The 26737-nt window shown below is 44.7% G+C and overlaps 2 protein-coding genes across 2 annotated transcripts; both read left to right on the top strand.

Moving 5' to 3' along the window:
• Window positions 1-1823: 1823 nt before the first annotated feature.
• LOC113583361 (uncharacterized) lies at window positions 1824-19063 on the top strand. Its single transcript, XM_081698538.1, is given in 32 exon segments — window positions 1824-2523; window positions 3293-3362; window positions 3609-3636; window positions 3737-3800; window positions 4026-4138; window positions 4367-4424; window positions 4550-4640; window positions 4720-4744; window positions 6267-6504; window positions 6663-6812; window positions 7070-7129; window positions 9064-9583; window positions 9783-9807; window positions 10017-10543; window positions 10545-10782; window positions 11129-11294; window positions 12160-12258; window positions 12620-12774; window positions 13252-13452; window positions 14059-14267; window positions 14366-14416; window positions 14557-14643; window positions 14918-14982; window positions 15076-15198; window positions 15291-15432; window positions 15547-15706; window positions 15985-16082; window positions 16289-16372; window positions 16657-16775; window positions 16970-17116; window positions 17956-18145; window positions 18321-19063. Coding segments are annotated over 31 exon segments (4479 nt in total). The 5' UTR covers window positions 1824-2523; window positions 3293-3305; the 3' UTR covers window positions 18510-19063.
• Window positions 19064-20650: 1587 nt separating this feature from the next.
• On the top strand, window positions 20651-26609 carry fbxl9 (F-box and leucine rich repeat protein). The gene is made up of 8 exons (XM_035532084.2): window positions 20651-21074; window positions 21318-21419; window positions 21502-21816; window positions 22188-22856; window positions 23196-23414; window positions 24616-24837; window positions 25193-25410; window positions 25756-26609. Exons 1-8 carry the CDS (start codon window positions 21048-21050, stop codon window positions 25937-25939), a joined length of 1956 nt encoding a protein of 651 aa, XP_035387977.2. The 5' UTR covers window positions 20651-21047; the 3' UTR covers window positions 25940-26609.
• The last annotated feature ends 128 nt before the right edge of the window (window positions 26610-26737 follow it).

The following is a 26737-nucleotide window of genomic DNA, read 5'->3' as shown; positions in this document are numbered from 1 at the left end:
ACTCATTTTTATGTGCAGCTTCTCTTGTGTTTATATGAAGTGTGCCTGTGTAAGAGATCGAGTGAGAAGAACCGGAGGGAAGTGGGAAAGTATTTTTGGTGAAAGTAACCGCTTCACTTCAGTGATGTGTGCTGGAGCACCTCTTCATGGCTTCTCTCCTCATTACCTTTTTCCTTTGTTATGCAGCATCCGACCACAGAAATATCTCTGGCTTTTTATAGTTTTCTGTCATTTAGAAAAAGTTAATTTTCCGTAAAAGACACCTTTCCTGCTGTGACAGATTGAGATGATGGAGGGAGGAATCCTGCCTGGATGCAGAGACCCTCACTCTCTGTTTGTTTGCCTGGATGCAGAGACCCTCGCTCTCTGTTTGTTTGCCTGGATGCAGAGACCCTCACTCTCTGTTTGTTTGCCTGGATGCAGAGACCCTCACTCTGTTTGCCTGGATGCAGAGACCCTCGCTCTCTGTTTGTTTGCCTGGATGCAGAGACCTTCACTTTGTAGATTTGATGTGGAAAGGCTATTTATGCCTCCTTAAAAGCTTTGCTTGAGAATACAAGACCTTGCAGATACTCATAGGTGGAACTTTAGATTCTCTCACTCAGCAAAACATTTATTTGGCATAAATGACAGCATGAGATGGAGGCCAAATATAGATTTAAATGCACCACCTAAGTGTTTAGTGACCCCTCACACCCACCTCAATCTGTTCCACTCTATTGGATCAAATTAACTATCTCTTTTTTCTTGTCCAATCACATGCAAAGCGCACCATCTTTCTATGGGATGACGGTATGGTTTGTAGGCATGGCCCTTGCACGCTGACCTAAGATCAGTTTTGTGTTTTGCCTTAAAATGGTTACATTTCATATATGAGCATGAGCAGCTGATCTAGGATCTGGATAGTAGAGGACTTTCTGCCTAATCCCTTTATTATCTGATTATCTGACAAGGCCGCCCACTGCTGACGTATACACACAGCAATCTGGTGAAGCCACCAGCTCCCTCAAATGCATGCAGAAGTCAGGAAGAAACAGAAAGCCTTTTTCTTGCAGACACACTGATGTCCAGTGAATGACACTTAGCAAAAGCCATAACAACACATCTTTATGTCTAAAAATGACTACTTGACCCGGTTCTGGAGGATATCCACATTAATCTCAGTGGAAGGAAGTTGGTGTACATTTGTTCTGCTCTGTCTGTGAATTTCACTTTTCTCTAAGGTCAGGTTGGTGTAATAAATGCATGCCCTGAACAGAACCTTTGATTCTCTAATTTGCTGTCATTCTCTGAGCTTTCAAGTCACTTTCACTACAGCACAGAACAAAAATCTGTTATTCCGTTTCCTACAATTTCCCTTAAACATTAAATAAATGAAAAGCAGATGAAAATCAAATACACTGATGGTTTTTGGACAGCGATCTGAAAGAAATCCAGCACAATAAAGAGAGTGCAGAGTAATCCAGCATCTGGACTGTGGATTATTGCAGTAATGCAGTAATGTACCATCTGGGCAGCTCCCTAGAAGCTAATCACCTCACAACTGTAAAATGATATCTATTCTGATGATTAAAGTTTTTTTGAAAACTTGAATGATTTCAGACTGTGGGGCTCTTTCATGTCTATATCCACTCTGTGGAGCTCTCCGCCATTTAAAAAAAATTATTATTGCTCAGTCCATGTTGAGCAGAGCAGTAATTCAGGCTGTAATCCCATTATCCTAGTCTTCAATCCTAATCCACACACAAATCACAGGAGTGTGCCCTGGGCTCTTCTCAGTCCTCTCTGGGATTACCACAGCTGCTGAGAGAGTAGGTAGGAACGGCCACATTTTGAAATATTCTTATTTTTTGTTATCCTGCTTCATTGCTAATCCCACTGGTTTAACCATCCCACCCGACCCTTGGGTTTCTGAGGACAAAGGGATTGGCCGGACATGATTTTTGGATGAAGATTGCTGAGGGCTGCAGATTTAAGTTCTTTCTTTGTTTTTTCTAGAGCGCTTGTTTTAAGTGAACTTTTAAGAAAACTGCCTTGTGACTAAGAGAAACGTTTATTTCAATATGAATCTCTCTTTAGTTAAATAGCTAACTTAGCATTAGTTAGATGTAACTATCTCAATAATAAATATTTGTGTTAGGAAAAGTGGATGAAACAACTACAGTAAATTGAAGGAGAGTTTAGTAATGTATTGCAGATGAAATGACACATTTAACCACTGAATATGATTTTTTGTAAATTCACAGACAGTATTGAGGGGTAAGGACTTCCAACCCTGCATTAATTTCCCTCATACAGGTTAATCAAATGGCACCTAACGCTGGAGAGGGCTGTTCATTTCAGAGTCTTCCATGTGTTTGTGTGAACTGGAGACAAGCGGAAAAGGACTGTACCACAGCAAGCCTTAAAAGAGCAGCAATAGATCTCGTGATTGGCAGGAGAAAGTGCAGTATGGGACAGTGTTTTATTACGATTCTTGAACAATCACCTTCTGCAGTTGTTTGCCATCAGTCTATGATAAAGGCAAGGTTCATATTTTTGTTCTCATTAGCATTTTATTAGCATTATGGGTTTAGAATATAAGGAGAGTGAATGGGGAACACTTTTTGATGAAGTTCTAAGAACCCAACAGTCAAAATACAGTTCCAGAAATAGAAGTAGACTTCTCCATTTATTTGTCCAAGGAGCAGTTAATTTTTGTGTTAAAAACATGTATATAAAAATAAGTTTATTTGAATTGTCTTGAGTTAGATTTAATAGACTCTTCTATACTATAAATTAAATCCAATGGTGTTGTCAATAGTCTGTGACAGCATATATAAGAAAAGTATATAAGAAATATATATTAGAGTATTACTGTCAGACTGTGTAAGAGTTTCCTCACTTCCTGTCTCTTACGCAAGGCCCACTGTTCGGCCTGAAGGTTATCAGTGCCTCTCTCTTTTTTTTTTTTGAGGATGGTCATGGAAAGAACTTTCCTTCATTCTATTCTTGCCCCTGTTGTGGAGTTTCCCTGGAGACTAGCCACACTTGCCCCAGACCAGGGTATTAAAATAGATGGGGGCATCCTGGGGGTTTTCCACATGGGGAATCACAGATTCTGGTGTAGTGTGTTAACAGGCAATGTCAATTTATTATGACAAAAAATACCTTAATATCAACAAAGCCCAACCCCCAATGAATAGAGCCGAGTGTAAAGCCATTGTTCATGTACCATATACACGCCGTGAGGGAGTGCATGTGTAAATGTTCTTAACCTGGTCGTCTAACCAAAGCACTGTGTATGTGTCAGAATGTTTAACTGGATGGTGAGAGAGGTGTCACAAGCCCAGAGAGATGGAGAGCGAGGACACACTGTCTCAGTAAGGGCTGACTGCTGCTCTCACACGCACATACAAACGAAACATACAACCCTCCCAAATCCACTAACCCACCATCTTTACACAGCAAGCTCGAGGTATAAAATGACAAGGTACAGAATGACAGCAAGTTCTGCTCACTCCATGTTTGTATGAGAAGCAACTAGGCAGGGATCATACTTTAAATTGCATATAACTTCTTCAATCGTAATCACTTCTTTCTCATTCTGTCCTGCTCTTGATCAATAGGCTGGTGGGACAGCATCGGTGAACAGAGGTACGGGACCATTCCACTGCTAATCAGATTTTAAGCAAAAATTCTTTTGGTTGAAGGCCTATGTCATTATCTTTTCTTATATTTAATTGCATGGCTGCAGGAAAGCTGAAGTCAGTAAGCTCAAGCAGACAGGACGACCAAGCCTCAGAGTCGTCCCAGGACAGGTGAGTGTAGGGCTTCGTCTCTGACCTTCACAGGACACCGAACCCCAGCACTTTACCAATCCCCCTTTGTACCCGTGCAGCATGCAGAGTGGCGTGTTAAAATGGTTGTCCAGTGGCTTTGCAAGTGTCCTGCCCCAGGCTGATGGAGGCCTTCACTTCATTCCACCACCTATACGGTGACATTCTCTGTTTTATGAAGTGTTGCTCTCTTTCTGGTGCCTACAGAATGGTGAAGTGGATGAGGAGTGGATTCCAGAACTCTCTTTGCCATCACATTCCCCACCTACCAGACTACCCAGCTCACAGCTCGCAAAAATCTTCACACTCCTCAGACAAAGGTACCACCTGCACAAGTACCAGAACAGGCCATCAAATACTGGACAATCAGGCCTTATAAGACTGATGTGGAGAATATATTTCTAATGTCATTCAAATGATTTTTAAAATGTAGTTTCTGGTTGTATTCATTACTGTTAACTATTGCAATTAGTTTCAGATGCCTTTATAGGCGCTGAAGTGAGTCACTCGTTCAGTCTCAAACAGCTCCAGCTTCTTTTTGTCTGCAGCATTCTCACATCCCCCTGAATCTGGTAATAGTTTATTGGAGGTTGACACAAAAGTCAAGTAAGTCAATAGCACATCAGGCCCGCATTCACAGCAAGTCCTGCTTTTCTTCCCATATGGTATATAAAGTATGTGTGATAACTGCTTATCATAGAAGGAGACTTGTATCACTTTGTCTCCCACAGTAGACAAATGATGGGATGGATTGCGCATGGTCTGGGACTGACCATTCCAAAGCCTGTCATAAGAAACAAGGAGGATCACAGGGTGTGTGAGGTAAAGGCAATCCTTTGGCATCCTTTAAATGTGTCCCTCATTTTTCCGTGACTTACCTTACATTTCCGGCTTTTCTCAGGATGTCGTGCGGGTTGTACAAAATGGTGAGTAAAAATGTTTTGTTGCTTTCCTCCCTTGCGTTATGTGCTCACGTGTTACAACTGAGAGGCGCCAGAAATGACAGCATGCTTTCGAAACTTCTTGTGAGGCTCTCCGCATGAACAACAGCAGAAGGCGTCCTCTTATATAACCAGCAGATCACATGCAAACACCGCAGGCAGTGTTAGTCTCAGACAGTAACAGCGAAGGCTGCTTCAGTCGCTTCACGTGCCAGGCAGATGTCGGGTCGGTTCCGGGTCAAACTCGGGCTAAACTCTAATCCTGTCCCTTTTATCCCTCTGTTCCTGGGGGGAGGCCACTGAGGACCCCTTAAACAAAAGCAGGAAGAGAAGACTGGGAAAGAGTTTGGCATGTCCCAAAGCTCAGGGCAGTCAGGCATACCACACACTTAGACTGATAATCAAAACTGAGTTTTTCATTATCTTATGTATATCCGATTTTATAGACGTTTATCTGATGCATATCTGATGTACGCAATGGAATATCTAAAACCACCACCATTCTGCCTTCCTTTGCTGACAGTAATTTCAGCAAGCCTCATGTGTCTAAACCCACAAAACCCATGAAAAGTAAATCTGATCAGAGTTTTTCACCATGGTATCTAAATACAGCCTCAAATGCAGAAGTCAAGAAAACAATCTAGCAGCTACAAAATCACGTTGTAATGCTTGTCTTTATACGTGTGGCAGCTACGCAGAGTATATTGTATGTGTAGTGTGCATCAGCATTATTTTTTATTTTCTATCATTTTATTAAGACTGTAGATGTGCTCTTGAATACATCAGTGTAACACATGGATGGGTTTATGTTGCTCATAATTCAGTGATCATTCAGCCACACAAATGTTTGTTTTTGAACTGCTTCAGAAACAACAAGCAGAAAAGGTGCAAGAGAAATGAAACATTACAAATATGAACATTCATAGATGTGGCCCAGAATTTCCTCCATATACGAGATCATGTTTCTACAGAGCTAATGGAAATGATGGAAATGTGGCCTGTATATGGTTTGCATCTTAACCCTTAAAGATAATCTTATACAATCAAAATTAATGATACACATTTTGACATTCTAAGTCATATTCGATGTGCACATGTAGTAAAAAAACATGTAGCATGCATGCAGCTGTTCCAGTTTTCCTCGATTGTGTTAATTCAGTGTCACTCTGTTGTCTTCACTCATGCATATGGCATGCATTTGCAAGCTGCCTTTGTAAAGCTATACAGCTAAAGTTTATTAGTGGGTTGTTATTCTGACATTCTGGTGGTAAACTGCTGTGTATTCAGTCTGTATACATGAATCTTAATGTAAGTGGTGACCTGTTCCCAAACCGTGCTTCCCTCTAGATGCATTCATTACAAAAACATTTTAAAAAAACACTGTAATTTTGAACCCACACTCAAGTGCCTACTTTTAAGTACACCAAAACACCCAGGGACCACGTGCCTGACTGTATCTTCTTGCTGTGTGTGCTGCCAGCTGTTCATGTTAGATCTTCTCCCACAGACCTGGTCCTTGAGGACTTAGATACGGAGCCCCTGGTTCAGTCTTCACAGTTGGTCACTTCGCAAGAGATGCAGCGAATGGAACCGGAACCAGTGGACACTTCGAATGTTCGCTCGTCAGCAGCAGAGCCAAGAACGCAGCATGAAAATGCCGAAACGCAAACCGGACGATGGACACCTTTCGTTGAGGGCATCAGGAAAGAGGCAGAGGAGAGTGCCATGGCGACACTGGAGGAAAGGTTAGATGTGGTTCTCTTAGGTTCTCTCAGTGATCAAAAGGTTCTGGTATTTCCAAACTAATCGTAAGCATTTTGAAACGGACCATGAGGGACTGAAGTGAAGCTAATGGAGTGGACATTGTTGAGAGCTGCTCCTGCTGCTGCTGTGTGTGAACCAGGCTGCGGCAGGAGCGTCTGGAGATGCTGAGGATGGTCGAGGATGTGGCCAGACAGACGGCCGTGTTAGCTATCAGAGAGCTGGCTAGAGGCACAATAACCGTACACACCACCGTCCTGGAGATGGAGGCAGAGGCAGAAGGCAAAGACGTGTAATTACACACACACACACACACACACACACGCACACACACACACACACACACACTGGTTTAAGAGAGGTCTCACAAAATTGAAGTTCAATTGAATGCATTCTTTTGGTGTGTAGGAGAGCCTTTTATATGCACACATCGTCAAGCCTGCATGTGTATGCATGTGTACGTGCACGTGTGCACACAAACATAAGCATTATATGCATTATGCAGTAATAGTAGCACACTTGTCAGACACTCATCTTCCTGTGTGTCAGGTTACTTTCTCTGCAGGAGGAAGAGAATGAAGTCGAAATCTTACAGAGTAAAAGTCCTGAGTAAGTCCATCTTTTCCTGCATATTTGTTTCATATATGGACATCTTAAAATTTTGGAAACTCAAACTTTATGCTTACATAGATTAAAGTGAATATAGATATGTGTAGATGTATGTATAGATGAGTGTCAGAGGCTTTATGCTAACCACTAGGTTAGCATAAAGACCAGAACTCTGCTGAAACAATTTAAAAGCAAGCAAAAAAGAATTTAGATCTATAAGCCAGAAAAAAATACAGAATGCCTCCTAAATTGTTATACCCATTTCCTAGCTTTTGAAGAATGGCTTATTTTTGCTAAACTAGAATAAACCTTCTTAAATCTGCTGATTTCTGTTTTCAAACTGTAAAATAATAGTCAAATCTTTAATGAGTCTGAGTAAGTCTGAAGTTACAAAATGTTAAAACATTTACTTTAGATTTACATTAAACATGACACTTGAGATTAAGTAATCAAACTACTCTAAGAAAAGGTGCTTAATATCCAGTCATTTGGAGAGAATCAATACGCATTCATTTCTTAGGCACTCCTACTCCGAAACGGTGCCAGATATGATGCCAATTATATTACAGCGAATTGTAATTTGTAATCCCCCAGTCCTGACATCACTGCTGTAATCTGAGGGCAGTTGACCGTCATCCTGCACCCTGCGTACATTGTCAGCTTTTATTTGACTCTTTCATGGCCTCTTCATTTTGCAGGGCAGGATAAATACGTCTGCACTCATATATACTTGCACAAAATAGCCACTCAGCATCTGCCTTTAAAAAAATAATAATTAACGAGGCCATTTATAAAACAGACCGCAAATGTGGCAGGTTGTACAGAGAACAAGACAAGTTACCATCAGTCATCTAACTTCAAGGTTAAGGTGTAAAGAACTAGAAGCTCATAGGTACAGAGTATATATTTATAGAAGAGAGGACAGCTATAAAAAACAACAACAACACGGAAAAATCAGCGTAAACAGTACCCTATTCAGTACAGCTGCAGTTAGGTTCATTTCACTTTCTGTTGCGGAGAAATAAAGCTTTTAGCGGACTCGATCGAGCTGTCTCTGACGTACGTCCTCAGCACCATCTGCTGGCCAAGTAGAAGCGCCTTAAGGATTCGTGTGGCCTTCGTACTAAACTTCTTGGAACCTTAATATTCAAGTGTCATTGAGTACACGCTAAGCTCTTTTTGTTATGATCTAGAGAACTAGGGCACAAAAATAAGGCTATTAGCTTACATCATGACTTTCATTTCTAGAATGTATTTCTTTGTATCTGTGCTTGATACAGTATGTTATCGCCGGATTTAAGAATCGCCATAGTAAATTATTAATACATAATGTCATCCAGGACTGGCAACAGAATGTCATCCCTTAGAAACGGCTGCTCCCTCCGTGACGGTTGCCTAGTTACCGATCGAGCATCCAGTACTTGTTTTTCCGCTTCGTCGCAATGATGGATGACAGGGGTACATAACCTCCGGCGAATATTTAGACAGCAAACACGAAATAAATATTATCGGATATTAAGCTACTATCAATTGGCGGTTAATTAATATGATAATTTGAATGATTAATCGCCCAATCAATTGTGAAAAATATATTACTTGGAGCTGACGCCGGATCTCAGAGTAAGTTTATACTTAATGATTAAGACTGCTGACTATAGTGATCACTATTATTTCTCGCAATCCTTATTTCATAACTAACTGTCATATTTTGGGTGTAAAATTGTTTTATAAATGGTAAGACTGCATGATACAAAATCTGTTGCTAAAGAAATGCATTAATAAATATCATTTAAACGTCATTTGTAACATGGCATAATATGTTTGTTACATTATTGTAATATCAGCATGCTTAGGTGTGTGTGTGTGTGTGTGTGTGTGTGTGTGTGTGTGTGTGTGTGTGTGTGTGTGTGTGTGTGTGTGTGTGTGTCCTACAGATGTCAGAAAATATCTCCAGTTGAGAAGTTTGTCCTGGAGGTTGAAGAGGTAGAAGAGATTGTAGAAAATCCAGCAAGAACAGAAGACCCAGAGAAGGCAGCAGCTGCAGCAGATGAACCACAACAGGTGGCAGAAAATCCAGAAGGTGTAGAGGAGGGCCCAGAAGGGGAAATAGAGGATCCAGAAGAGGAAACAGTTGATCCAGAAGAGGTTGCAGAAGGCCCTCCAATAGACACCCCTGTAGAAGAACCTGAGTTCCGATCCCCTCCTCCAGAAGCAGAGCCCGAACCCAAGACCGCCTCAAGGCCTGAATCCACTTCTCCCAGACCAGCCAGAGCAGAAGCCTCTCCAGCCGAGGACATAGAGGAATCAGAGTCTGAGGAATCAGAGTCTGAGGAATCAGAGTCTGAGGACTCTGAGGACTCTGAGGACTCATCAGTGGCTGAATCAGAAGCAGCTCCAATTACCCAGAAGCCTCGGGCCACTGACAGTGCTGGAGTGTCCCACACCATTGCTGAGGTGAGGCTGGGTGCTTGGTCTCACTTAACCAGCACTGTTAGATCCTCACCTGTACATGTTAAGCGTTGCTCCTGCTTTGGCTCTGTGTTTTACTCTGAAGTTAATAACTGCACATCCTGTGCTATTCACTTGTATTTTTGTTGCTCCTCAACAGCTTGTCTCTCTTCACTTTTTTAAATTTCTTTTTTTATGTATTTAGACAATAAATGAGGAGGCATCTGGTGGTAGGTTTTCACTTATTTCCATTTCTATTTCCATTTCCATTTATTCCAGTGGAAGGTGCTTTTTTTCCAAAGCGACTTATAAAACAAAAAATACGTTGCATTTCAGATGTAAAAGGAATTTTTATGCGTTCATGACCTTAGTTTTGGGATTGTCTGATGTTTCTACTACATGGCCTGCTGTTTGGTGCTGATGCTGTCCACTCTGCTAGCAGGGCACTCCTGGTGTGATGCACTGAGAGCCTGCTTCATGCACATTCCTGGTATGCCTGTGTGCCTCGATTGCTTCGACCAGCTGCTGAAAGAGAACCACATCACCCTGCCTAGAGTGCCCCTTATGCCCAAGCTCTCCCCGTACCAGCTCACCCAGCAGCTGCCCTCCTTACCCACGTGGTTCAGCCAACTGCCTGAGGGGCTCGCCCATATTCCCCAGCATATCTCCGAGCGCATTCGCAAATTCCCCCAGCTTTTCCCTTCCCTCCCCCAAAAACGTCCCACTTTTTCCCACCACTTTTCCGTCTTCGGCCAACAACTTCCCAGTTTTACTTCACCGCTGTCCGGCATTTTAGTACAACTATCCAACATTCCGCAGCACCTGACCAACCTTCCGCAACACCTTTCCAGCATTCCTCAGCACCTGTCCGACGTTCCGCAACGTCTGTCGAGTGTTAGGCAGTGTGCTGGACGGTGTTCCGCTGCCCTCCAGAGTCACCTGAGCGGACTCAGACCTCTGCAGAATGTCTAAGTTCCAGCCCCAGCAGCAGCCCCAGCAGAGGGACCTGGAGCTGGCTCACCTGGTCCGCCAGTCCCCCATGCACACCCCGCGCACCTTCACCCCTTCACCCCCTGGCTCCACCCTGGACCTGCCCAATGTGCCTTCATACCCACACCTGCCCCCCCTCAGCCCCACCCATCAGTCTGGCCTCTCCAACCCCGCCTTTCACGTCGAGGACGAGTCCAATTCTGCTAGGCATTCAGGTGATCTACACATGCTGTGCATTACATTCCTAGCTACTGCACATTACCATCTACCATCTAATAGTGCTTTGATGCAGTCAGGACCTACAATGATATGTGATACACTTGTACAAAATGTAATCAAATGCATTTTATTTAGCTTTTTGAGCAGCTGTGCGCACAATAAAAAATTATTTATTTATTTATTTATTTATTTTATGGACCAAACAGCATCACATAGCTTAATGGGTCTGGGTAAACATTGAGAACTGTTCTGGTTGGGGACCAGTTTTGATCTGTGCCTGGCAGATACTAGCATCCCTCTGGGAGGAGTGTTGGTTTTATTCTGCTGTGGTTTCCCATGCAGCTGGCTCCAGGCTAAGCAGTCATCCAGCTGTAAACGTGGAGGATATGGATTCAGACACTGAGCAGCAAGGTGCAACATCCCATCACATGCCCCAGATCTTCACCCCACAGGACCCCAACCTTAAGACCCTCACCGTGCCTGGAGTCCCAAAAGCAAGCCGACCCAGGTTCAAACCCACTGTTATGCCACTAGTCAAGGCACAGACTGTTCAGCACCATTCAAAATACTAGTTTGTGAGCCTGATGTGTTGTCTCTGTGGTAAAGCTACACATAATATGAGCATTAAGGCATTGAACATTGGCTTTTGCTTACTGTATCAGTTTCGTTTGCAAACAATTTTATACTGATAATATTATTGTGTATATTTTTTGGGGGGATTGTTCTCTGCATACACGCACACACACACGCATGCACGCACGCACATACGCACACACCCACGCACGTGCATGCATGCACACACACACACACACACACACACACACACACACACACACACACACACACACACACACACACACACACACACACACACACACACACAACCTGATGGATGAAAACTATGCTGGTGTCAGGGACAGAAAACCACAAACTATTTGGACCAAAATGTAAGATGTTTAATATCATCCATGATATGGACTCATTACATCATCCTAGACTCATGAAGTTATTTTTTTGAAAGTGTCTTGGTGTTTTTCACACATGACAAAAATCATTATCCACTGCCCTTATCCATCTACATCCATTCACTTTCATTTATCTCTGTGTTATGTATCCTTTCTCAAGACATTCTTCACAAAACCCTCCAATTTCTTAATTTGTGAATTTTGGGCTTGGTGTCTTATGAGTTTGTGCTACTGTGTTGTAGCTAATAATAAGAACTCAGTTACATCAGTTTACATGTTGGATTATCAGCGATGAGTTGAACAGCAATCATGCTGCAGGCTACTGAAGCAGGAAGCTAGGAGAACAACTCATAAAGACGGCAGCAAACAGACAGACTGGTGCTCAGTGTTTCCCTGGGTCTCTGACAGAAAGAAGCTGTACTCATCTGGAGATGAGGAAGAGGAGGAACTGGAGACCACAGTGTACGCCTGGCCAAGCCAGAGTAGCATCACGAGTGGCGATGAAGGGTAAACCAACCAGCTGAGCATAACACTACTGCAGAACCCTGCCAGGACCTGACACTAATGACACACTCACTTATCTGTACATCTGTGATGCAGACAGCAGGCAGGCAGGGAGACAGGCAGACAGACAGACAGACAGACAGACAGACAGATAGACAGATAGATAGATAGATAGATAGATAGATAGATAGATAGATAGATAGATAGATAGATAGATAGATAGATAGATAGATAGATAGATAGATAGATAGATAGATAGATAGATAGATAGATAGATAGAGAGTAAAAAAGTAGTGTGACATGCTAGCAACATGGTGAGTGTGTGCAGTGCTGAGCTGGATGTACTGGCTGTGTGCTTTGGCAGTGGGAAGGAGCGTCCAGCATCTGTGTCCAGTCAGGCCAGCATGGTGGTGAATGAGCGTCTTCAGGAACTGGTCAAGCTTTTCAAAGAGAGGACAGAGCGCGTGAAGGAGAAGCTCATTGACCCTGATGACTCAGATGACGACACGCCATCTGGCAGTGAGACAAACCTACTCTAATCTCCTGGAGCCCATATAAGATTACACACACACACACACACACACACACGCAGGACAGGCCAGGACGTTGCAGATGTGGGTAGCAATGGTGATGCTTTACAGTATCTGCAAAGTGATGTTTAAAAGAAAGGATTTGTTTTAATATTTGATAAAGTGTCATGTGAAGCGCGGTGGAAGAGTCATCATTTTCTGTTTCTGGGCTTAAACAAAGAGCCTCACATATGGCCGGGCACCTGCACTCATGTTCATGAGTTTTAAAGATAGCACTACTCTAAAATGCTAGCCTAATCCTAACCCTATTTCTGTCTGTGACTTTACCCATAATCCTAACTGCACCATTTGAACACCTGCAGACTTTCTACACCTCCTTTATGAGCCCATCTGAGTAACAATATTACCACCATTAAGAAGCTGAGCTGAGCTGATATCTTTCCACATGTTCTTTTCCCCAACCCAGCCTCTGTAAAAACAGCCCCAGTGCCTCCTCCTGAGCCTGTGGAGGAGCCAAAGGTGGAGGAGGAGACACAGGATGCTCCCACTGAGGAGGATGTGTCCAAGGAGCAGTATATGAGGGTGCTGTGCTTTAAGGTGAAGCCTCAGTCCAGGATCGGGCGCTTGCTTCAGTACCGCTTCCCAGCCAGCATCGATCCCTTCACCAGTAAGATCCTTCCTCACCTGCTGCCTCCCTCTTCTTCCTCTTCTTACACACACACACACACACACACATCCATCCATGTCAGATGTAATCAGTTCTCCTTACATATACCTTCTTTCCTTCCCCATTCCTCTGTCTGTAACATGCTCTGTCTAACAAAAAAAGAACTTTGCCAAGCAGAGCCACATTGTGTCCAGTCAGCAGCAACGCTGCACTGATTAACATCAAGTAGTGTTGTTTTTTAATATGCCCTCTCTCCTCACCAATTCTCTTTTTAGAGAGTTAATACTATGAAGCAGCATCATTAGCATTATGGTCAAATATATAGTGTATGGGGCAGGGCTTCTCACCTCTAGAGTTTTGCTCCAGTCCTGGTGACCAGCTGCCTAACACACCTGATCAGCTCATTACCTCGTTACCAAGCCCTTCGGGAGTTGGATCAGACATGGAACTGGGAAAACCAGAATCTACGCAGGGCAGTGGGTCAGCAGGGCTGAAGTTGAAATCCCATGATGTGGGCTTTCAAACAAACTATGCTACTATAATTTGAATGACCAGGATTTTCCAGTTTACAGTGGTGCCGTGTGTGTCCTGTGTCTGTGTCCATAGATCTGGTGTATGTGCTGTGGCTCTTCTTCGTCACTCTGGCCTGGAACTGGAACTTGTGGATGATCCCGGTCCGCTGGGCCTTCCCCTTTCAGACCCCGGACAACATCCACCTGTGGCTGCTGGCTGACTACCTGTGTGACACCATCTACATCCTGGACATCCTGGTATTCCAGCCTCGCCTGCAGTTCATCCGTGGTGGAGACATAGTGGTGCGTCCAGCTGGAAGACCAGAGCCACTACGAGTCAGAAGCTGCTGCGCTGAATCTGCTGCTAACTTCTGTGGGGTTTTTTTTTTGTGTTTTCCTAGAGTGACAAAAAGGAAATGAGAGAAAATTACATGAAAGCCCTGCGATTTAAGGTAACTGCATATCTCTGGTCTCGAACAGCCCACATAAACTACACAGAGGTGTGCTTTAATTTCCCTCTATATCCGACATTCTTGCTGATGTCCAGAGACTGTTCAGTCACTTTTTACGCTTGTTGTTGGAATCCTTGCAGCTGGACATTGCCAGTCTCATCCCCCTGGAGTTGTTCTACCTCAGAGTAGGGATCAACCCCCTCCTCCGCTGGCCACGGTTACTGAAGGCAGGCCTTACACACAGCACATTCTGTTTCTGTTACTAAAGGAAATGTTAAGCTAAACTTCATGCCATGGCTGACAATATGTAAAAGCTGCTGGTAGCCAGTTAACGCAATGTAATTGAACACATAATTTCAAACTTAATGGCAAGTTTGTAGTCATTATCACCAGTATTAGCTCTTTTTTTTTTCGCAAGTTCCTGAAAGCTGATTTTTAAAAGGTAAAGCTTATATAAATAAGCGTCGAGGTCATTCAGAACCCACCTCTCTTGTCGTTTAGATCTTGTCTTTCTTTGAGTTCAATGTTCGCCTGGAGGCCATTTTGAACAAAGCCTATGTGTACAGGTGAGTGTAAGCATCTGACAGCCATGTTTGACTTGCTTTAAGATGCTGTGATCATCCTCATCATCTCTTTCCTATGTTGCCTTCGGTTGGCAGAGTCATCCGGACCACCACCTACCTACTCTATTCCCTTCACTGCAATGCCTGTCTCTATTACTGGGTTTCTGCCTACCAAGGACTAGGCTCTACACACTGGGTATACGACGGCAAGGGCACTGCGTATGTGTTAGTTTGGGTCCTACAGTGTGTCGTTTAGATGATTCTCTTTTCAGTACTGCAGTGCATTGTGTATTTCTTTTCCTTTTATTTAGTTACATACGTTGCTACTACTTCGCCGTGAAGACTCTGATCACTATTGGTGGACTGCCGGACCCGACCAATCTCTCTGAAATCGTCTTTCAGCTCATTAACTACTTTATCGGGGTATTTGCCTTCTCCATCATGATTGGTCAGGTACAGTGCTTATCATTTAAATATGAGGCTGGGTGCATTGGATTATTCTCGATGGATTGGTCAAATGTAGGATCAGTTAAAGGGCCTGGTAAAGCTGATTGGCTTTGGTATTAGATGAGAGACGTGGTGGGGGCGGCCACGGCAGATCAGACGCACTACCGCTCGCGCATGGACAGCACGGTGAAGTACATGAGCTCCAACCGCATCCCCAGAGACGTGCAGAACCGTGTGAAAACCTGGTACAACTACACATGGCAGTCTCAGGGCATGCTGGGTAACATGAAAGCATCTTCATTCCTAGTTTCTGTGGCCTGTTTGCCAGCTTTTTTGTTGTTGTTGTGTTGTTTTTCCTTCTCATGCACACATGTGAAACATGTGAAGTAATATTAATCAAGATCAGAAGAATAATAAGTACCTGGCTCAGGTGTATCCAGAGCTGAAATTAAAATAAAATCTGCACTGGTTAAAAGCTTGGGTGAGATCTTTTTCATTTGATCATCTACAGAGGTCTACAGAGTCATAGCTAACATCTCTTTATCATTATGCATATAGATGAACAGGAGTTGCTAGTACAGTTGCCAGACAAGATGAGACTGGATATAGCGGTGGATGTGAACTACTCTATTGTCAGCAAAGTGCCCCTCTTTGAGGTATGGACAATGTGAGATAAGGAATATGTAGTACTATGGCTAATGTCGTGTGGACGTTGGGTCATATCAATTTTTTCAAGCCTACTGGGGCCTTAGTGTGTCCGGGCCTCTGCAGTTCACACGGTGTCCATTGTTGGTCTCTTTCTCTCCCTATCACTTTGTATCTCACCACGATGCCCTGTCTGTGTGTGTTATGCTATTCTCAGGGGTGTGACAGACAGATGATCTATGACATGTTGAAAAGGCTCAGGTCAGTCGTGTACCTTCCTGGGGACTACGTCTGCAAAAAGGTACCATCGGATTCCTCAGCTAACAGAAAGAGTCCTTGTGTGTTCATTACAACGTGTGTTACCACTGACGAGATGCAGGGACACTGGTATTCTTACAATTCGCTGGTGGGTTTCAAATTGCTAGCTGATCACCGAAACCCACAGCTGTCAGCTGACCTTGGAACACAGCTTTTCAACTCACTGGCACATTCCAGTTTTTTAAAATATCATTATTCAACTTGTGTTACTGGAAAATATTTATTCCACTCTAAATCATTCTCCTTGTCTCTCCTTATGTCACACAGGATGAGGTAGGCCGAGAGATGTACATCATCAAGTCAGGGGAGGTTCAAGTGGTTGGCGGTCCGGACGGAAAGACTGTATTTGTGACTCTGAAAGCAGGATCAGTGTTTGGCGAAATCAGGTGAAGATTTCTCCCAGAATTAGAATTTTACTTATAGGTCAATGTCTTTCGTCCATCGATTGTGGATTAAAGAAAGCAAAAAAAGAAACATAAAGAGATAGGCGTGTGTGAATTAGCTCAAAGTTCCTAGGTGGGTGTGTCTGTCAGCCATGGATGTAATCCTTTATCTTCGTGTCTGTCTCGCTGGCATGAAGCCTGTTGGCAGTGGGAGGGGGAAACCGACGGACAGCCAACGTCATAGCGCATGGCTTCGCCAATCTCTTCATCCTGGACAAGAAGGACCTTAACGAAATCCTGGTGCACTATCCGGAGTCTCAGAAACTGCTCCGCAAGAAGGCAAAGTGAGAGTACCGACCGCATCATAAAGCTTACCAAATCCACCAAATTCACCGTCTGCTTTTATATTTTAAGCACTTCCGTTGTAATATTGTTCAGCTCAAAATTCCAACTGCCTTCTGTGGAGTTTAGGTTTGGGTGCAGACACTAATGTTGAGTTTGGCCGAGTGGCGTTTGAGTTTGGGTGCAGACAGTGATGCGGTGTTTGGCCCAGTGGTGTATGGGTTTGGGTGCAGACAGTGATGCGGTGTTTGGCCCAGTGGTGTATGGGTTTGGGTGCAGACAGTGATGCGGTGTTTGGCCCAGTGGTGTATGGGTTTGGGTGCAGACAGTGATGCAGTGTTTGGCCCAGTGGTGTATGGGTTTGGGTGCAGACAGTGATGCGGTGTTTGGCCCAGTGGTGTATGGGTTTGGGTGCAGACAGTGATGCGGTGTTTGGCTGAGTGGTGTATGGGTTTGGGTGCAGACAGTGATGCGGTGTTTGGCCCAGTGGTGTATGGGTTTGGGTGCAGACAGTGATGCGGTGTTTGGCCCAGTGGTGTATGGGTTTGGGTGCAGACAGTGATGCGGTGTTTGGCCCAGTGGTGTATGGGTTTGGGTGCAGACAGTGATGCGGTGTTTGGCCCAGTGGTGTATGGGTTTGGGTGCAGACACTGATGTGGTGTTTGGCTGAGTGGTGTATGGGTTTGGGTGCAGACACTGATGTGGTGTTTGGCTGAGTGGTGTATGGGTTTGGGTGCAGACACTGATGTGGTGTTTGGCTGAGTGGTGTATGGGTTTGGGTGCAGACACTGATGTGGTGTTTGGCTGAGTGTTGTCTGATGTGCTGCTCTGTGCTGGGCAGGAAGATGCTGGCAGATAAGAAGCCGGCAAAACAACAGGAGGAAAGAAAGGAGCCAGTGCCTGTGATTTGGCCCCGTGCTGAGACCCCCAAACTCTTCAAAGCAGCGCTGGAGATGACTGAGAAATCGGGCCTCCGAGGCACACTGGCCAAGCTGAAGGAGAAGACCAATAAGTCCAGCATCTCCCTACAGGTTTACACACACACACACACACACACACACACACACACACACACACCATATTGGCTTACATTATTACTGTAAGGCAGTGATAAAGAAACTATATCAAAATAATAACTCCAATTTTGTTCAAAATCTCCTAAACCACGCTTGACACACGTTCTCTCTAATCTGTTCGCCCGAGCAGCCGTCTGGCTGTTCGTCTGTGCTGCCTGCCTCCCCACTCCATGGGCAGTGCTTGGAAAAAGAAGCTGATGTTCTCTCCCAGATCTCAGACAGCTCCATGCAGGGAGCGGTCGCCAGCCCCTCCTACCTTGGAAACGGCCCTCCTCTGGACGAGCGGGAAATTGTGGGAGGGGACAAGATGGAGGACTGACCTAGAAACAGAACTCAGTGTGAATGAGCTCTGCCTTTCACTGTGAATTTGTCTGTTGACTACCGCTCAGTCCACAAGTGCATACTGAGAGTGTGGAGGGTCAGTTTGACTGTTTCCTCATCTTCCTCACCTTGTTTGAAGGGAGACAGGAGATAATCTGGATGGACTATCATGTAAAACCAAGTTCACTGTGCACATGTTTGCTTTTTCTGAGTTCTCACCTGAGTCAGCAAAAGAAGGAACTGGTAATTGTTATCCTATGAGTTGATATTGGTGTGTTTGATTAGGAAAAGCACAAAAATGTGCAGGACAGACTGGAAGTACTGGTATATAACTAGCACTAACTCAGAGTAGCACTGGTACTGTTGTAGGAAAGCATTCTCAGTCATACCACTAACTCCTGCAGGGATCATGTGAGTACCCTCTGGGCAGGCCAGGGTCAAGAGACTTCTGTTGTGATTCATTTAATGATGATACCATGTCCCTACGTATTATCATATGTGGTGATGGTATTTCTAAATACTTCCAAACACTGCAATAAATCTTTATTCAAATTTTTTTTTTCTCTTTTTACAACTGATGGATCTTACTTATGATTAAGGAGGCCTATGTCTGCAATAGCTATAGCGAGTCTACTATGAAGGTTTTCACACAGGCACAATAGTTCAGCAATAGATTGTTACTTTTATTTCAGTGTACCGTTCTAGGTCTCTCTAAGGCCAAAGTCTTTAGCTTTACCCCTCTATATGCTCAAAATGTCCCTATCACAATGCCAAGTGCCTTAAAGATACCGACATGGCGTTCAGTACTCTTGAAGAGGAGAGCTACACCCATCTCTTTACTCTTGGCATTACGTAAGTGCCTCTGTCTCTTGGCTGTTAGAGTTCAGTGAGTTCAATGAGATGCTTGTGAAAAATCATTTAGAGTTCTCTGTGTTGGTGCAGTACAGAATAATTCTTAAATCCCCATAAATGTATGCCAGGACTCATTTGCTGGCATGCATACCACAATAGTGCTCAGTTATTTTTGGTGTTTGAGTCTCTGAGGCACCATAGACTATACTGGAGCTAACAGAGCAGATGTGTTTCATGCAGAAAATGTCACAGATATATTCTTTAGACAAACAAATTTAAGTAAATACATAATCAAATATGACCCGATACAGAAGGAAGCCAGCCAGTTTCAGTCTTTAGGAGGGGAGTAACTTTAGAACCACTCATATAAAAGTACTTTGTCTCCATAAAGCATATTTAAAACTCAACCTGAAAGATAAATAGGGTGTTAGGGAATGACGCGGAGACATGAATGCCTGAAACAGAAAACACATGAAGCTGTAGTTTCAACTGTAGTTCACCCCACTGAGGAGGAAAGATGAATAGTTGCTCTAACTTTACTGCTTGGCATCTGTGCATTCTGTCTGAAGGAAAGAGAGGGGTGGGACAGACTCCAGAGAACCTTCACTTTATGACATCCAGATGTAGGGAGAGAGAACAGAGTTGGGTGTTCCTGATAGACTGTACTGCTGTTAATAAGCAGCGAAATAAAACAGGATGTTATATCGCAGGAGAGGTGGCTGATGCGTTTCATGAAATGACTAGCTCTTCATCAGTCAGTTTTGACTTGCTGACTTTTGTTTTGTATCTGAAGTCACAGCATACAGTACAAATGGAGTGTATTTTTATTGTTATTTGTTTGGCTCCTTAAATATAGAATGTTTATATATTTTGCAGTGTGTAGTTACACTTTTTAAATTTTGTAGTGTGTAGTTACAGAATACTGCATACACTTGCAGTGTATAGTTACATTTGGATGCTAATTAGATTATAACCAGCCAGCTTCTTACATTGCCTGTATTGTATATTATTCATAATCAAAAATGACCTGTTTGTGAAGTTAATTGTCTAACATGATAATACCCTTAACATGCAAATTCTGATTATCTTCTTAAACGGATTTCAGCGTACTTTAATAAATAGCGGTTATTGTGCCCAGTTACCTACTGGTGTGGCTTTGTTTAGTTTTTGAGAACTTTATATTATATTTTATTCTCATTTGCTGTTGTCTTAACATATTGTATTTCAGTTCGCCTCAGGACCTACAAATTAAACCTAAAACATCTCCACCTGCTGGTGAGAAGAAGCATCGGCACGTTTTGCCGGACAATTACGTCACCCAGACGCCCTTTCCAGCTTTCACGTGACATCGTGTCGCGCTGCACGACCTCTAGCTGTTCTTATTTTCTGTTCATGCTTATTCATTGGTGAGCGTCGTATTTTATATTCGTGTTTTCCCGTGTGAAACAGAATTAGACGAATGGACAATGAAGATAAAGCCATATCACAAAATTAGAAGTTCGTGGTTGCAAAGTTTTCCAGGTTGATGGCAGTAACGCTCGCTCGCTAGTTGTCTATAGAAGTTGGAACTATAGAAGAGAGCGCGTGTGGACATTGAGCGCGCAGCCCCATTCTGGGTGCGAGTACACAGGACATGACGCTCGCTCCTCGCTGCAGGGCTGCATTGGGCAGTGAGTGACTAACCATGGAAACTCCAGAGCTGCCACTTGAGGTGAGTTGGCCAGCTAGCCCGTGTTCCCTAAAGCTAATCTTCTGCTACGTTTACCAGGTGACTGTTCACACCTTTGGAAATAACTCCAGTATCGAAGAAAATCCATAAAACTTAATCACGATCGTGCATGCTGGTATTTTTAAAACTTCTTTCTGAAAGAAGTAGGTTTCTGGAAGAGATACGAATTACACAGTTCTTTTTACAAGGTCTTGTAAACTCACAGATTTCCTCCCTTCGTCCCAGGTCATTTCGCACATTCTAAGCTTCCTTCATGTGTCAGACCGGAAAGAGGCCTCGCTGGTCTGCCGAAGCTGGTATGAAGCAAGCCATGACCACCAGTTCCAGGTTCTTTGTGCTTTATTCTGGCCTCCATCACCCTTTTTCTATGATGTTGCACTTTCGTCCTCATTCCTCTCCATTCTTTCAGAGAAACATGACCTTCAGTTTCCCCGCCACAGCGACTTCGCTGAGGTTCGTTCGCGGGCTCGCTCGCCGGCTTTGCCGCCGCATCGCCATCAGCCACCTGGACGGCTCCTGCCTGTCGCGGCAGCTGCTGGTGGAGGTAGCCATCCACCTCGGCCCGCGGCTGGAGAGCCTGGCTCTGCCTGGCAGCAGCGTCACGGAGTCGTCCCTCCTGGGCCTGCTGCCCCACCTGACCAGTCTGCGGAAGCTGGACCTCAGTGGCCTCGACAGCATCTTCATGTCCGGGACCTTCCTTTGTCAGGAACGGCACCGGCAGCAGGTGACGTCTTCAGTTCTTCGTCAGCGAACATCATGAGCTCCAGTAGGACTGGTGCCCTGAAACACACACACACCACTGATGACCCACAGGACTAGGGCCCTGAAACACACACACCACTGTGGTCTGAAATTGACTGTAGTTTTAGACCTACAGGTTGCCTAACACATAAATTGGGTACTGCATCAGATAACTGAACCACATATACCATGTACCAGTGTAACCACGAGGTAGGTGTTTCTAATGATGTGTGTGGTGAAGCTAGAGTGCCTTATAAGGGAATTGTTTAATCCAAATCCAAAAATGGTGATTAAAAGCTTTAACTTTCACTGTTAGTTGCCAGTCTTAATCTGAACTGTGTTCCTCACCCATAGGTACGCACAGGCCTGAACAACCTAGAGGAGCTGGACCTGTCCAATCTCCGTTACCTCTCTGACCTGACCTTCAACCGTCTGACAGGTTGCACCCCGAGGCTCCGACGGCTGGCTCTGGCCGGCTGCCACATCGCCTTTGAGTTCGACCCGTACCGGGGCTGCGCGGTGGGCCAGGGCTCATCGGCCATGCTGTCTCTGCGTAACCTCCTCCGTCTCCTCCAGGACCAGGCGGCGACGCTGCGTGCCCTGGACCTGAGCTCCACGGGCATCACGCCCTCGTCGCTGCTCTGCCTGGCCCGGGTGCCGGGCCTGCGTCTGGAGGAGCTGGGCCTGCGTGGCTGCCGGGAGCTGACGGACCACTCGGTGGAGCTGCTGTGCCGGCACCAGCGGGGCCTACGCTGCCTCGACCTGAGCGCCTGCACCGAACTGACTAGCTGCAGCGTGCTGGCCGTCGGCCACCTCCGCGAGCTGCGGGCCCTCTCCCTCTCCCAGGACTGGAGGGTGACAGACAAGGGCCTGGCGGACCTGGCCGCACTGCCCGCTCTGAGGACTCTGCGCCTGGCCGAGTGTCTCCACGTGAGCGGGGCAGAGCTGGTGAAGGGGCTGTCCCGTCCGCCACCTCGGGCTCAGCTTCAGACCCTCAGCCTCAGGAGCTGCACCTACCTGAGAGTGAGCAGAAGGGCTGGGAGGAGGAGCCATGAGTACAGTACAGGGGCTGTGATAGGTTAGACAGCAGGGGGCTGTTTTATAAAATTGAGAGAAATTGACAAAGCTAACTGGCTTTCCTTCACTGGTCCTGCTAACTGGGTTAGTAATTTTGGGTGAACTTTTTCTTTTCATGACCATCTGGAGCACCTACTAGAAGCATTTCTGTAGTGCCACGTTTTTTTCCCCACAAGGTTTTGCCAGTAAAGTTTCATCACAACAATATTGACATTTTTTTTAAAAATTATAATCAATATTATTTCTTCATTTTGTTACCTAACGAGCCTCCCTGTTTCCTGTCAGGATGCCACTGTGTACTCTCTGGCCCAGCTGCTGGGCTCTGGCCTGCGAGAGCTGGACCTAACTTCCTGCGTGTGCCTGACCGACCTGAGTGTGCATGCCATTGCCTCCTTCCTGCCCGGCCTGCAGGTGCTACGGCTGGCCTACTGCAAGGAGATCACAGACTGGGGCTTGCTAGGACTGCTGGAGCCAGCCAGAAGTGACGGGCTCACCAGAGATATGGTGAGCCGTGGCCATGCTTGGCTTGGGGACGTGCTGAGTGTGGCTCATTTGCGTGAGCACTGGCGTGTGAGAGCAGTTTGTGTAGTTCAGTTAGGGACTTGCATAGTTGTTAGGAGAAAGTCATTTGGTTATCGTGGCATCCACGCAGCAGCAACCCAGCTGTTTTTGAAAGTGGTTCATAGCTACACTTTGCTTACGGAGTGAAAGATTATGGCATAACGTGCGGCTAACAAGTCTAACATGCAGCAATGGATAGATAATAGATTTGATCATTTCACCAAATCTACAGGTGTAAGATGTTAAAATGCAGCACACTGTAGTATTGTGAATTTCTTTTTATGATTTATCTTCATGATTTGTCTTTGGAACATTTTTGGAACATGCAGGGCATTATAAGGGGTACCCAAATCAGTTACTCATGACATGTATACTGCACTGACCCTCACCGTGGTCCTCTCACTGCACTGACCCTCACCATGATGTTTCAAATGTGACCTCGGCCATGCAGTTTTCTTTTCTGAAACTTGAAGAGGATTCAGCCCTCTCTCTCAAGGCTAGCCAGGTGCTTGTTCAGTCTTTTTGTCAAGGCTTCACTAATGCAGCCTGCTACGTGCTGTTCTTCCTCTACAGGCATGTTTGGCATTGCGCTCGTGTGTTCATTTTGTAATTCTTTATTTCTAGGTTTCGACATTGACTAGCAGTTGATTGGTATTTGGAATGTGACCTATTAGTTCTGTCTACGATGCATTATCTGAGTAGATGACAGCACTTTTGCATTTCACTCTTTGTTTGCTAAATGCCGTAAAATGCACCCAGATGGTGGAACGAACTTCTGCTTTCTGTCCGGACTGCAGAGTCCGTTAGTCTTCATTGGTATTGTTTATTACACAGATGTTGACTAACAATCTCTAGTACTTACTGTTTATTGCACTTATCATTGTCTGAGTTAGAGCTCATGTATTTTGCACTTCTAGGCGTCTGCATTGATGCCTGTATTTCAGTGGTATTCTAGTTCATTGGTATCTTGGACTCTAACCTGCTGTACTGGCTAGAATATATTCTATGAGTAAACTACAAAGCACTTTTGTAAGTTGCTCTGGATAAGAGCGTCTGCTAAATGCTGTAAATGTAACCAGAGGGGTATTTTATTTAATCAAATGGCACAGAGGAAAACCAGTCAAACGTCCTTTCCCATGCTCAGAGCATGCCGGAGGACAAGCAACCCAGCTTGACGAGGACCTTCGGGAACATGGGCTTCTTTAAGCCCCCCAATATGCTGTTGGAGGAGAAGCGGCAGCTGGTGACAAAGGAGGACCTGGGGGCCTTCCGGCAGCAGGACGGGACATCGTTGCTGGCCCTGCGGGGCCTACAGGAGCTCGACCTGTCTGCCTGCCTCAAGCTGACCGATGCCAGCATAACGCAGGTGTGTGGTCGCTCCTCTTTGCTGCAGTCATTAAACGTTCAGTGCTGTCGAAAGTGGCACCCGTGGGACCGTATTCGCATTCAGCCATTGTAAAGCTCTAAAGCAAGGCAAGGGTGATCTGGCGATGCACGCGGTACTGGTGCAGTATGCCAGTATTTGCGTTTTAATATGCAGAGTAACAAAGTGTAGCAACACAGTGATATATTCACTCTGCTCTTACTCTGATGTAAGCCAGGAATATCAGTGCGTAGTTATTACATGCGTAATAAAAATAAAGTTACAAATTTTTCCCACAATGGCAGCAGTAGCCAGGGCAGTCTTTAGAGTATTCCTGACCCGGACCTCCCTTCTGCAGGTGCTGCGTTTCCCCACGCTCCAGACGCTGTCTCTCTCCATGCTGACAGAGATGACGGATGAGGGCCTGGCATCAGTGGCTTGCCACTGCCGCTGCCTGACCAGCCTGGCGCTGAGCCGCTGTGCCCGGATAAGCGACAAGGGCCTGGAACACGCCCTGCTCCAGCTGCCTAGACTCCAGCACCTGCAGCTCGCCTGCTGCGAAGCAATCACAGACAGGTGAGCTTAGCACACACCCCCTCCTGCCCCACTCCACCCCACCCCACCCCACCAAGCCGCTAAGCCGAGTGCAGAACCACGGTTCAGAGAGTGTGCTTTCCACCCGCGTCTAATACACCTGATTCGTCAACTTGAAAAGGGTTAAGGGTGCAGTTATCCAGGACTGGGTACTGAAGACCCGTGTGTAATGTGCCGAGCTTGTTGGAGAGGATCAGCTTGTGCAGACAAGACCTGGTTGCTAAAGAAAACAAAACACTGTAATTTGGACAACAATATAGCACTGTTACACTAATCATTTAAAATCAGGAGTCATTCTGTTTAATGATGGCTCTTGTGTTTAAACAGATGCCTGCACCTTATAGCACGGTACTGTAAGAGACTGAAGACACTGGACATCTCCATGTGCAAAGACATCACAGCAACAAAAGTGGACTTCCTCCAATCACAGCTTCCTTTTCTTGAAAAAGTCCAATATCAAGAGACTCAAGCCTCACCCCTTGATTTGTCTGTCTGCACTATAGGGCTGTAAATTATACTGTATGTGTGTATTTAAATGAAGTATTATAACTGAAAGATGGTAAACTTGCATTTAAAGCAAAGCCCCTAGCTAATATACTTCTGTAAGCACTTTAGAGATGATACTGCACCAGGTGCTCATTGAATAAATGTCCCAACATTCCTGTACTTTCACTGGAGTGGAGCCAGTCCAATGGATACATGACTGAAAGCCCTCAGACCCATCGTCTTCGCCCACTGTGTCCTGTAAAGTACTGCACTGAGACTGTAAGGATTTAGGTCAAACTTTACAATAGGAAGAGTTGCATTTTAATGAGCGTCTTTTATTCTTAAGTTATACAAGTTGTTTTTGCATACAATGTGAAATAATGTTTTGACTGACCTGTGAGAATACTGGGCATCAGAACACAGTATTTCTGGTGCTGTTCACTGTAAGTTAATTTTTTTATGTCCGTGGCTTAGCCTGGATTCATCTGACGGTGCACAGGATGTATCAGTTCTTGTTATTTATTTGTTTAATGAATTGCAGAAATTATCACATCTTGGGCCACTAAGATAATTTTAAGTATAGTTCATTGCCGCATTCTTATAATCACAGGATACATGACATTCCAATAGTTCTGTTCATTACCTTTAGGCCATAGCACAAATATAAACTAAAAATTAAACTATCAAACATTTTATTTGTGCATTTCATGTGTTGTGTTTCTTAATATGATGGTTAGAATGCCCTTTCATTATGGATGAATTTAGATGTACGTTTTTTGTTGTTGCTTTTTACAAGTAACTTATCAGCAAATGCTTTTAAACT

This window comes from Electrophorus electricus, chromosome 16 (genome assembly GCF_041902795.1).
Source record: "Electrophorus electricus isolate QZ-2024a chromosome 16, ASM4190279v1, whole genome shotgun sequence".
Classification (NCBI taxonomy): Eukaryota; Metazoa; Chordata; class Actinopteri; order Gymnotiformes; family Gymnotidae; genus Electrophorus; species Electrophorus electricus.
Note: the sequence above shows the minus strand (reverse complement) of the source record. Positions and strands in the feature narration are given on the sequence as shown.

What these genes read in the sequence shown, in the direction of transcription:
- fbxl9 (XM_035532084.2), top strand. Translation starts at nt 21,048, where the DNA reads ATGGAAACTCCAGAGCTGCCACTTGAG. An exon ending in AGGAACGGCACCGGCAGCAG is followed by an intron (nt 21,817 to 22,187) that starts GTGACGTCTTCA and finishes CCTCACCCATAG; the next exon opens with GTACGCACAGGCCTGAACAA. An exon ending in ACGGGCTCACCAGAGATATG is followed by an intron (nt 23,415 to 24,615) that starts GTGAGCCGTGGC and finishes TCCCATGCTCAG; the next exon opens with AGCATGCCGGAGGACAAGCA.